General features: G+C 44.5%; 1 protein-coding gene across 1 annotated transcript; it reads right to left on the bottom strand.

Moving 5' to 3' along the window:
- Positions 1-3,885: 3,885 nt before the first annotated feature.
- LOC119656011 (argininosuccinate synthase) lies at positions 3,886-5,377 on the bottom strand. The gene is made up of 3 exons (XM_038062259.1): positions 5,137-5,377; positions 4,817-5,062; positions 3,886-4,730 (listed from the first exon to the last, which is right to left on the bottom strand). The coding sequence occupies exons 1-3, from the start codon at positions 5,302-5,304 to the stop codon at positions 3,921-3,923; spliced, it is 1,224 nt and encodes a 407-aa protein (XP_037918187.1). The 5' UTR covers positions 5,305-5,377; the 3' UTR covers positions 3,886-3,920.
- Positions 5,378-13,222: the final 7,845 nt, after the last annotated feature.

Genomic DNA, 13,222 nt, shown 5'->3' with positions numbered 1-13,222 from the left:
TAGCAGAAAACATGCTGCTAGCAAAGATGCAATTTCATTGTGCCACCAGTAGTTGAGTTTCCTACGGGCGAGCAGGCATCTTCCTTCTGGCCACTGTAGCACTATTGGCTGATCCTGGTAATTGCTTCTCTGACTAAACCATTCAGAGATAAATCGGCTCCGCTCTACTAGAATAGAGTCAAATATCCTGGAATTTTGAGTAAAACACGTTTCCAATCCTATTCTGGTTAGAGCCTTCTTGGTAGCTTTGGTGCTAATGTTGTTGAATGCCTATTTGCCTATATCCCAGAAAGCATCTGGGATTTATTATCTATAGAGGAACAACCGTGCTAATTATCTCGCAGAAAGCGGTTTCAATGGATTTGGTTTTGAAGTAGGTATCCCGATGCTTGAAGAAGGCCGCCCTCTTTATGATCATCCTTAAGTGGATGTCCAGGTGAGACTAATTAACTGAAAGTTCGTCACGGAATCATGTCCGTGCCTACCGGCTTTCTATATCAAAACCACGCGCGCGTTCCCAGGAATGAGGTATGTATCCTTTCTTACTTTTTCTGAAGCATAACCGGCATTATGCCATCTGTGTCTGGAGATTTATATGCGAAACGACTATTGACACACCACAATTCACTTAATCATCAGTAATTACTAATTTGATAAATCTGACACAACTGGCGCCGCATACCCTCCAGACAAGACTTTGACTGAGAGTCTCCTCAACTAACAGCTGCAGGGTCGCACTAGAATATTCCATCCAATAGCTTTCTTAATTTCAAAAAGAGGATGGTCTCTTATATCAATGACCAGAATCTATATCTATATTTAAGTCTACAACCTACATCTTATCTGTTGATTAATTGCCTGCATCTTTATACGCAGAAATAGAGAAATCAATCCCAGAAGGACCTCTTGGGATGCAGCTACTCGTTGAAGTTTGTCTGACTAAGTGTGCTAAGTTCAGTTCTGCTTACCTAGATTACCGCCCCATTGGTAATCATCGCCTTGATTGAATTTATTCGTCCAATTAGGATTATGTTATATAGGGTATTCTCATATTTTCCCCTACAGATTAAAACTTCAGCGTAACCCTAGGCCTGTATTCCAGTGTCTATTAACTCGCCTAGGAGTTCATTAACTACCATCCTCCACATTAACGATGATAATACCACACTTTGTGGACAACTTTGAGTAGTGTTCATGACAATACTGTTCTTTTCCGCCGTCGGATAGAACTCCGGGGAAATAAATTCTGAAAAGCAGATATACTCTGTCCTTCTCATTCTTGGTAAATGCCCCAAATGGGTACGTCCCTTGATGATTTGACTGTCTTAGATGGACAACTGGTCTGTTAAGGCCTCCACCACTATTCCCAGCTCTGTTTTGTCAAGGCGTCCCTGTAGATGAACCATGTTCCTTGTGTAGGGGCCCCAGTCTGTTCTCCTGGGATTCTTTATTATTCTTTCTACTTCCGAGGAGCCCTCAATGTCGAATCTGATTATTCTATCATCCGACATAGAAGGCTCATCCGACACCTTCCAATTCTTAACAAAGCCGCTCATCAGAGTCCTCCCTAGAATTATGTCTACTACCTTTTGCCTCGTGGTCGTCTCGAATGTTGACGTGTTCCCCATGTTATACATAACTAAATTATTATAAAGGATGAATTGAAGAAGATGCTGACCTATTCGATTGATGTCATTGTTTCCCCAGTTCTCATGGTTGGTGTTGGCATCGCAGAGGAGCGGAAGTCGTATTGCCTTCCTCTCGCGGAACTTCGCCAATCTAACGATTAATTCCAATGGGATCCAGGTGTCGTCTCCTGGGAAGTATCCTGATGAAATGATTGCCTCTCGTGTTCTTCTCCCGGCTTCCAGTGAGACTTAGACATCCACGAGGTCTCTAGTTAGAAACCCTGAAATACATATATTATCCATTTTAAATTTCATTTGAGAATAATGCATGCTCCTGGTTTTTTACAAACGGAATCCTAAATTCCCTGCCTGCTTCCTCTTTGCAGACCATGAATCCGCTCAGGGTTTTAGATCCAACACCATTCAAACTTCATCGTTGAAACTTGCAAATGCACCTTTTGCATGGTAGAGATCTACCTAGGCGATTCTAGTGCTGGCCATCGGCTCCACCAATGCTTGCAGCTTTTCTGCAATATCGGAGTATCATCTTCCTCCTCAGGAATAGCGCTTGTTTGCGTTTCGCTATCCGACTCGAGTCCTAGAAGGTATAGGTACAGGTCTTCCAGCACCAGCAAGTACATGTCCCTGCTCAGTCCTGCCTTTTCGGCCTCAATGACACCGCGATTCCGTCGGGCACCTCGGTAGGCTTTCCATCCTATTTGTTTTCCGAAGCATACTTCCTGTGTTTCTCTCTCTGCATGTGCATTGGTATGCTACCAAATCGGTAATTGATGAAGCAGTTAAGCCGTTTAATTGCCTCCAAAGATCGTTCATCTACTCTGATCGTGAAGTGTTTCCCTTCATCCTCCTCTTTGCTTCTATAAATTTTCTATAATCGTGTGTGATTTCACGTCTCAATCCAAGCGAAGGTAGATCGTCACCATGTGTGCACTCTGTATATTATCCCCCCCGTCAGTTCCATCCTTTTCTATCCTGAGATTTTGGGATTATAGTCCTAAACCAGCCGGCCATGTACTCTGTACCGCAGTCTGCCAGTATGACATCTGGTCGAAAGCGCATACCAGTGAACACGAGCTCCGCACTCCATCTCTCACACATCTCCATGGCGATGAGTTCTTCAATTATTTCCTACTTTTCACGAATGAGTATCTGCTCCGGAAATACTTTCCGTAGTATTGCCAATCAAATATTGTTTAGCGCATGAGCATAACTAACAACGTGTCTCTTGGCTCCTACCTTCATCCCTCACCTCCCCCTCTTGAACTCAAGTTTGGGTTTCTTAGGAGCGTTTCCTTTTTGTAGGCTAATTTTTGCTGCTCCCCGCTTCTTTGGGTCCGATGCAGAAAGATTAGTTCCGTCCTGAACCTGCTCAAAGGCCTCTTGTGGTTTTAGGTATTTTTTCAGATAGCGCAAATACCATTGAGCACCTATGTCACTCAGGCTTGCCTTCTCCAATCAGTGACCCCCGACTGCAAAGTATCCAATGGAAACACACTGAATTGCGGAAAGTGGTTTTTCATTCCTCAGTGTAGATCCTTAGCGTTTTGTTAATAGTAAAGTCATCTCGTAGAGGATGTGGCTGTCACCACCCACTAATGGTCTTAGTAGACGAGAGGTTTGGAGGGAAATAGGTTGGTTCACAGTCCACTCCTTGAGCCCCAACATTTACATCACTGACAATTTGCTAATCTAAGTTAATCAACAACTTGATCATCAATGACGCCTTCAACAAGGTTTTCTTGCCTACGATATGTGCCACAACAAATAACCTCTAGTAATAATTATTTTCAATTACAATAGGTCGAACTTGTTTGATTCGAAAGTGAATTAACGTATCGATATCTCTGAAAAAGACAGAGGTTCGTCCCCCGGCGCACTGCTTGAATTTGTACGAAGGAAGAAAAACATTGCACATTCATGCCGTTTCTCAACCGCATACACAAGAAAACCATCTGGACTCCATCAACACAATAATACATGAACCACATTCGTAGAACCAACTCTACATATTCTTTCCGGCCATGGATCAGTTAGCTTCCTTGCACCTGATCCGCATATACGCGATGATTTGCTCTCCTATATGTAGTCTTCTTGCGCTGGCGTTATACGCATAGCCTGCCAACCGGCTGTCGAAACTTTTCTAAGGTAAACTCAGTTTGTCATCCCTACCGCCCCGCCACCCATCTAAACAAACGAACCGATTAGCAAAGAAGTTTTAGAGAAAAGATACAAAAAGTACATTCTAGTATTTATTAAAAATTTACACGGTCATCAGAAGTTACTTCCATACACTCGACAATGCTCTCTCAAACGCAATGAATTTATAGAAATAAAACCTGATGCATCACTTGGACTATAATTTCCATGTACATCCATAGACACCAACTCCTGATTATACAAACTGTTGGAAGCTTCTCTCCCAATAGCACGCACGCTTCCCGTAATCAACTCAACTGTAACTTTTCCCGAAACGGTTTCCTGTGATATCTCTAAACACTTCCTTGTAAACTTCGCTTCAGGACTAAACCAAAATCCATTATATACATAATCTGACATTTTTTCTCGCAAAAATGTCTTTAGACGATAGACTTCACGATCCAATGAGAAAATCTCCAGATCCTGATGAGCCGTGAAGAGAATTGTGCCACCTGGAGCTTCGTAGACTCCTCGAGATTTCAAACCTACGAATCTATTCTCAACGATGTCGATCCTGCCGATACTGAACAACGATCCCAATTTGTTTAGATGTTCAATAATCGCAAGGGGATTACTATATTTAGCGCGTGTTTGCAGATCTTCTACGAGGGTGGGAAGTCCTTTTTCGAAGTAAATGTTAAGACGATGTGGGGGCTTGAACGTTGTTGGATTCACAGTCATTTGATAAAGGTTATCAGGTGCAATGGTTAAGGGATCTTCAAGGATTCCCGATTCGTAACTGATGTGCATTATGTTTGCATCCATGCTCCAAGGAGCTTTCGGTGTTGCGCTGACCGGAATGCCATTTTCCTTAGCATAGTTTAGAAGATCGCTACGTCCTTGAAATCTCCGATAGAACTCTTCAATACGCCACGGTGCTATAATCTGAAAAATTTACACGGATTAGTCCTACGTTATTCCATTCACAGAAGGGGCGACTTGAAAGATAGTTTCATTATAAAGATGATTACCTTAACTTCCGGATAAAGTGCATAAGCTGAAAGTTCAAATCGAACTTGATCATTTCCCTTGCCTGTAGCCCCATGTGCAATGTATCGAGCTCCCTTAGCCTTGGCAACTTCTACTAGTCCAACTGATATGCAAGGTCGGGCCAAAGACGTACCTAAGAGGTATCTCTCTTCATATATTAATCCCATTCGTATAGAAGGCCAAATGTAGTTTTTGACGAAATCTTCTTTGAGATCCTTGATAATGACCTACACAAACCAAGAAAGACCTTCCAAAATAAACTTGGTCCGAACAAAGAAAATATTTTCAAAATTTCACTTACATCGCTGGCACCAATTTTCAGAGCCTTCGCTCTTGCAACTTCGAAATCCTCCTCTTGTCCGACATCTGCCATGAAGCAAATCACTTCGTATCCTTTATCCAAAAGCCATTTCAGGATACAACTAGTATCCAGACCTCCCGAATAAGCCAGAAGAACTTTCTCACCCATTCTGCTCTAAACAGAAATAATTTGTAACGTGATCTTACACTTGCCAAAGAAAACTGAAGCTAATCAGAATCGAAAGTTAGTGTTTGATTAAATTCGAGCTTAATATAGAGAACTGTGATAACGTCAACAGTTTTTTACTGAATTCAGCTTCTCGAGGTTATCACGGTGCCATCAAATCGTCATTTGAGAATTTTTGCATCATTACTTCCTCTGGTTTACAGAAACACCATCCTCTTGAAGTGCATGCGGTTAGGGGATGATAAGATAGGTACTTTGATCTAACTTTATAGTGGCAGCTTTTGGATAAGCTAGGAACACAAGGATTCGCTACTTAGTCAATGTTTATCAACTGTAACTGTTTCTAAGAGCACTATAAATAATAATAACCGTCTAATCATGTTAATCTCATTTTACGCTGATGAAATCGTAAACATTTATTTAAACAAAAAAAGGAGCGTCGTCAAGACGGTCCTCTAAAAACAACTGTTCTTATGGGCTGGTGAATATGGTAGCATGTTAAGAAAATCGCAGGTCAAGTCTCATATGTTACGACCACTATCGGCGAGAGCTGGCATAACACCTTTGCTGTTGTGCAGAATTTGGCGGAAAAGAAGCGAAATTCATGGTCACCAATGTGGAGTAGATAAAAGGTCAATGAAGACATATTAAAAAGTGAAGCTTAACTATTCAGAAGACCCTTTTCCAAAATATTGCAATGACTAATATTACGGCTGATTTAAACGTGGAAAATCAACAACGAGGAGGATACCTCGGTTTCAGTCGTGGATGCTGAGGAATGGCTTTCACACACTTTTGGAACTCCATAGGATGAGGTAGTTGTGGCCAGAACGATCCCAGTCAACACAATTGTACAAGAGATGAGTTTCCTATACGAGACAATGGTGGACAGCTTTCGCGACAGCATCCTTAATGGTCCTCAGGGGTCGTCAGCGATCTTTAACGGGTCGTTTACAATATGAAGAGTAAGTTCCCCGAGTTGCCCGAGTAAGTAATTCTGACCCCCTAGCTGACACCATATCTTTGTCCTGGGTAGTAGCCTAGGGAAAGCCTCTCAGTAAAGAGCGAACCGCGAATGACCAGTGCACGGACTCACTGAAGTCGACAGCACTTTGCCGACGTCAATGAAGTTTTTTAAGCTTAGCTCTGACAAGATGGTGACGTGCATTAGGGGGAGGGGGGAATGTACATTGAACTAGTATGAGTAGGCCGCGTTGCTCCGACCGAACGCTGATCTTTCCATGAGTTCCAGAATCAGCTACGCGTACGTTAGGCCTCAGGCGGCTTTACTTCCGAGTGTTCACTTGTTCCTGACTATTGCGGCCCGCTTCCTTGCACGTGATACGCTGGTGAAATTCCCATGGAGAACAGAGATTAAAAAACTCGAAAAATTTACGAAACAATGAAAAACACGATATGACATTGGGATGCCCAAGAAAAGAGGATGCCTTACGACGTCACGCGGCTGCCGATGTAGAGACGCAACTCTAATACCCTGCAGTGTCCTTGTTCCAGAAAAAAGCCCAGTCCGCATCGCTAGACCAGAGCAGATGGATTTGGACATGAACCGGGTTGACATGCAGGCGACCGTCCTAACTAGAGTTGAAGAGGAAAGGATCATCAGGAAATGCACGACTGTGGTGAAGTATATGCAGTCGGTAACATACCTCCAGAAGAACGTCAGCAAAAACATCAGAAAGGAACTGATGGAACTGAAAGAACTCCTGGTCCTTCTACAGCCGAAAAACGCGCGCAGAAACAGCCGCACTCCCCACGAAGAAAACCGCAAGAGGCAAACGGCTCACAGATAACTTACTGCAAAGCGAACTGGGGAAAAACGGAAAGGGGAAGACGCGCCTGAAGGAGATTTTACCCAAGTAGTTTCCAGTGCCCCAAAAAAAAGACAAAGAAGGACAAAAGAAAGAGCACTATACGCCATCGTCTGTCAGAAAAATGAAAACGAACATATGTCCAGCTAGTGAATTATGGCCACACAGAATGTGCCGCCACATCACTCCGCCTCCAGCTGAAATCACGCGGAGCAAACCGACCACGTGATCCCCCAATGGGCTCCCTGAGCGAATCTGATGCTTCGCTTTTACAGCGACCGCCGGCTCATCGAACGCTTTCAACATCGACAAGGGGACCACTTGGACCCGCCTTAAAAGTCGAGCTAGAACGAGTGCTCGCCTCGTTCCGGAACTCTAAAATGGCCCTCGTATGGTGGTTGCAGTGGGGTCCGAGGAGCGTCCTCCCGGGTGCTGACCTCCGTTGTCGCGTGTCGGGAAGGTGGAGTCGGTCGCAGCTTCGAAACAGCATTTCTAAGCAGGCGCAGCATGCCAGAGTCACTTGACCCTGTTCAGATGTACAGCACAGGGTCGGCGGGGAGGCGAAGATTCTCCATGCCCCCACAAATCTAAGCGAATTAGTCTAAGAGCTGCTCTCATGCCAATGCTCGGAATAAACAAATCCAAGGACTGCAAATTCGGCAATGCATTTAGAGGTACGCCGAATGTCGTGCCCATGGCAACGGTAATACTTACACTTCTTTGCATTGTGGCTAGTTTAAAACGAAAACTCTTTGATTTCACCTTAACCCACCACACCTAATGATAGTAACAGACATCCACATTACTACCTGAGGACTAGGTCCCCATATCGAGGGAAACGTCCGCCAACACAGCCCATAAACTGTTAGAGCTTGCTTCATCTTCAGAATAACTGCCAGATATTTCACTTTTTCGGAAAATTGAAGGGTTGTGCCCCTCATCTCTGGCAGGTAAAGACCATTCCTCCTTTTTGTAGATAATGCCATTGTGGTTTTCATTGGATTTACTGAAAGTCCATGCCTGAGGCACCAACTGTCAATCAAATCAAAGTCGCGCTCTGTATTTCTACACCTCGTCATCCTCATAAGCTTCAAACAGCAGACTTTACAGTTGACATAGTATTGAGTCGATCAACATATTTCACAGAAGTGGCGATAGGACACCTGCTTTGTGGCGCCCTTCCATCGCTTCTTATGTTAGGTAGCGATTAACACCCACTTCAGTACACAGCAATCTCTGCGCTAGCATAGCATAGATCCAATTAATTTAAGTATTATTGATACCATGTGTTCTGGTGGCATCACAAAGTTTTTGGAACGGCGGATACTCAAACGCCTCTTCAATGTTCACGAACACTCCCATCGTATACTCACCCTTCAGAAATACATCGTCTATCTTTGAAACCAAAGAATGAAGAGCAGGAACATAGGACTTTCCACGTTGGTAAGCATGTTGGTTTGTGTAGTTGAAAAATATGTGTTAGCAGTTGCGCCAAGTACTCTATACCCTTGTTAAGCATTGCTGGTGAAATGTGGAATGGTACCCACGATGGAGCACAAACTCACGAAAACGTCTGCTGAACCAACACCAACAGCTCTACTACCAAACCTATCTCCACCTTCACGTGGTGGTCGCTGGAAGTTTCTTTCTTAATGAAAAATTGCAGACGGAAAAGGATCAAGGCGAGTCTCCCGCGTCTAAAAATGGTACAAATTGTACCAACTGCTCCTGACGGTTGGAGATTGGGTAGGGCTGACAACCCTACAGGGAAAACCGACGTTACGAAGCCACAGAAAGAGCCTCGGACAGGATGGACTTTACAACGACGAACCCGGCAACGAAAATGGAATAACGATTTGCGCATTTTCTCATGGAACGTGCCCTCCCTGTACAGACCGAATGCTGCTCAGCAGCTAACCGATACCCTACCTCAATATAAGGCTGCATATATAATACGTCTTCTTTAACCTGGCCTTGCAAAAAGTGATTCGCGATGCAGATGTAAATGTAAAAGGCACCATCCTCTTCAAGTCCACCAACTAGTGGCCTACGCTCACGATATTGACGTTATGGGAAAAACAACCCAAGATGTGTAATCTACCTTCATCCAGATCGAGCAGGTGGCGTGAGATCTCAGGCTGCACATTAGTGAAGGCAAGACGAAGTATATGGTGGCATGTGCCTGATATAGAGCGATGACGTAGGTCAGGACGCCAGACAGCTTTTAGGGATATCGAATCGGTGGACCTCGGCGCAAAACCAGGGTGCCTGGAGTTCCTTACTAAAACAAGTCTAGACCGGATACCGGCTGTTGCGGCGTTAATGATGATGAAATATGCAAAGATTGCTGCTGGATCGGAAATCTCAGTCATACCTTAGCGAGAGGTGGTTTTAGTAGGTAAAAAATCCGCACTCTCAGAAAACGTGAATTATGGGGCTAGTCTTTTGAAGATTTCCATCTCTTTCAAAAAATCCTTAATGACATGTCAAAAAACAAGTGGCCAAAAGAACACCTCTTTGTGGTAATACCAGTGATTCTCTACATAATATCATACGACTATGGTATGGAGGAAAGTAAATACAAACTACCATGGGCCGCCATAGTCCTGCGAGTTGGAACTTCAGAATATAGTCCCCGCTTGTCGTAAAATGCGACTAAAAAGGATAGAAATTCGTGGGTTAGCAATCTGCAAATTTTGAAACTTTATTGCCACTGAAACTTCAACAACGCCTTGGACAGGGTATAACTTCACGCCTCACCTGGGACCTAGTTTCTAACAGACTTCGGGCTGCAAGATTCCGATCCAGGTTAAGGAGCAGCATCATTGTACAGCGCTATGCACCAACGGAGACTTCCGCTATAGTGGAAAAGGATGCTTTCTACAAGCAATTACACTCAGTTCAGGAGGGGCTTCCTAAAGGTGACATTGTGATCATGGCGGCTGATCTAAATGCCAAGGAAGGCTCTGACAACACCATGCTCGAAAATCTGATGGGAAACACGGGCTTGGTGATCCTAATGGTAATGTTGGAAAGTTTGTGGATTTCTGAAGCTTCCACCGCCGTATTATTGGTGGCATTAGCAATCAGATCGACCATTTCGCAATCAGATTTAGTGATTTAGGAGTTGTCTCCTGGATGTGCGTATCAAGGAAGGCACTGACATCGACCTCGAAAGGGATCATCATCTGATGATTGCTAATGTTCACTTGCGTGTTGCATCGGCCACTTCTTGCAAGGTTGAGGAGCTGTGACCCTCGAACTTTAACATCGACCGCTAGTACGACCCATTTATGGCTCGACAGTAGGAGAGCTATCTTGCTGGTCGGGCGCCTGATATACAGAGTAGCCCGACTGAAAATATCGGTGAGCATTGGGCTGCCATCAAAAACGCTATTTTATCGGATGCTACACAGGTCATCGACCACGTCTGGCGTCCTGACTTACACTATCACTCCATCTAAGGCAGAGTCTGCCACGTCTTCTTTTTCTATCATAGAAAATCTGATTTGTTGCTGATTTGCCTGAAGTGAAGCTTCTTTGGTACTGGACGATGATTTTCTAGGCATATGGGACTATCCGGCCGAGCAAGATAACGGAAAATGTCCTGCAGATGAGGAGGGGGGGGGGCAGTTTTAGCACACCAGCATCGAAAATCTTATGTCTGATGCGGAGCACTCACATAAAAAATGTTCTGTGGATTCCGGTCCCTCATTACAAGAAGGACGTATAATCTTGGAGAATTCCTATTCTGAACATGTGTCCAGCTAGTGAGTTATGGCCAGTCAGAATGACTACAATACTTCTGCAAGTTTTCCTGATTTTCAACAGGATAAACTTTGTCGTACGTTTGTTTCGTTCTATAAGGAAAAGAAGTTTAGCATTAGCATTAAGGCTCAGCCACCTGTCATTATGGAAAGCATGTTTCCAGTTTCTGTGTAGCAGGATTAGTCAATGCTGCTGACACCCCAATTGCTAGTTCCGATCCGGGCATGGAGAAAATTGAGCCCTCTTTTCCTGAAGTATTCGAGATTTCATTTCCCTCTACACTTGTAGGGTACCCAGATTGGTTACACCGTATTGAATCAAGAAACAGAGTTCAATCGATATGAACGATTTTGGAACTAATCAAAGGGCTGCTCAACGCCCTCAATGCTGCTCGACTATCGTCTGCCTTCGACCTTTGCAGTAGGCAAACTACTAGGTAACGGTGATCCAACAGTGAATCTTCGTCTAGCACCCGCCAATCTTTATTCAACTCTAACAACTTTGAAGTGCAGATTGTTAAGTCATGAGATATAGGAGTGCGGCGAAGCTATCTCTATATGCTGTTTCACATGTGCGAGGCTCAGTAAGATTCTGTCCAAGTCCAAAGTCGGAAGACTCCTGGACAGAATCTTCTAGCGAAAACTGGGAGCTGCTGATTCAAACGCACTTTCCCGCCAGCGAGGAGTACTGTGAGTCAGAACCTTGCTTGAAGAGTTTGCTGCCACCCCAGCTGTGCGAGACTATCAAATCGATAATCACCGAGGATAAGATCGGCTGGGCTATAAACAGCTTCTCCGTATATAAATCTCGAGGCCCACATGGCATAAAGCCAGTCATGCTACAGAAGCAGCAGGAAAGGATTGTGCCGTGGCTTAGTGAGGTTTACCGGAGCTGCATCTCTTTAGGATATGTACCACATTCCTGGAGGCGCGCATGAGTGGTTTTCATACCGAAAGGGGGCAGGCGCGGTCATGAGTCCGCGAAGGATTTTCGACCAATCAGCCTGACCTCTTTCGTGCTGAAGACCCTAGAGCGCGTCCTGGTCACTCACTCAAAGACGATTATGGAGAGAACGCCTTTCTCTAAGTCCCAGCATGCCTACTTCAAAGGAAAATCCACTGACACCGCCCTCCACGAGGTAATTGGCACGATTGAACGGTCGCTGCAGTATAAGTAATATACCCTAGCTGCCTTCTTGGATATAGAGGGAGCTTTTAATAACGTTAGTACCAACACCATCAAGGAAACCTTGACCTTGATTATATCCATGCTAAGTACGACGATAATCCAGTCGGATCTGGGCAGCAACCACTTGAGCAGAGGCACGCCCCAGGGTGGTGCCATTTCACCGGTGCTCCGTTTAATAGTAATGGACAAAATTTTACGTACTTTGGACAGCAGCCGGGTGAAGGGGATGCTTCTGTCCATTATGAGCGACATCATGGAAGGAGCGTTGCGAAAAGTGTGCTTGTGGGCCTCAAAATAAACCCAACCAAAACGCAACTGATGCTATTCACCACCAAGCCAAGGATACCTGAATTCCATCTACCACGGCTGAATGAACAAAGATTGGTTCTTTCCTCTAATGTAAAGTATCTGGGTGTACTCCTGGATCCAAAGCTAAATTGGAGATTGAACATAGAACTGAGGGTTAAGAAGGCCTGTATAGCCTTCTATGCCTGCAAGAGAACCTTTGCAAAGAAATGAGATCTCCGGCCGAGGATGGTTCTCTGGATGTACACTGCTGTATTGCGTCCGATCCGAACGTACGGCTCTACTGTATGGTGGCAGGCTTTGAGGAAAAAATACAATAGGATGAAGCTTAATAGGATTCAAAGAACCACATGTGCAGGTGCTACTGGTGCTCTGCAGTCCTACCCGGCAGATACTCCCAATGTACTCCTGCACCTCCTCCTACTAGACCTCCACATGAAATACGCTACGGCTACGGGCACTGGGTAGACCATTCCTTGGGGACCTCAGAGAGATTTCTAGCTGCAGGGTGGGAGAGCTACTTTCTGTCGTGAATGCTACGAGCTGGCTCTGAAGATCCGAGCCGGCTAGACTCTGCCAGCAGTCACGGTCTTAGGGAGTTCGTGGGATCGAAACGGCGCACCAAAACGCTAATTGGGCTCCTCGGAGCGGCCACTGATACCTACCTACCTATCTACCTGTTTCATATGTAACACAGTCAGTTTTATAATAAAATGTTCATGTACAAGACATTTTCATCTATTTGACTAACTACTTATACTGCAAACAAATGTCAGAAATTTCAACATGAGAAAACTATTATATTTGCT

The sequence above is a fragment of the Hermetia illucens genome, chromosome 4 (genome assembly GCF_905115235.1).
Source record: "Hermetia illucens chromosome 4, iHerIll2.2.curated.20191125, whole genome shotgun sequence".
NCBI lineage: Eukaryota > Metazoa > Arthropoda > Insecta > Diptera > Stratiomyidae > Hermetia > Hermetia illucens.
Note: the sequence above shows the minus strand (reverse complement) of the source record. Positions and strands in the feature narration are given on the sequence as shown.

What these genes read in the sequence shown, in the direction of transcription:
- LOC119656011 (XM_038062259.1), bottom strand. Translation starts at nt 5,304, where the DNA reads ATGGGTGAGAAAGTTCTTCTGGCTTATTCGGGAGGTCTGGATACTAGT. An exon ending in TGAAAATTGGTGCCAGCGAT is followed by an intron (nt 5,063 to 5,136) that starts GTAAGTGAAATT and finishes TGGTTTGTGTAG; the next exon opens with GTCATTATCAAGGATCTCAA. An exon ending in CACTTTATCCGGAAGTTAAG is followed by an intron (nt 4,731 to 4,816) that starts GTAATCATCTTT and finishes TAAATTTTTCAG; the next exon opens with ATTATAGCACCGTGGCGTAT.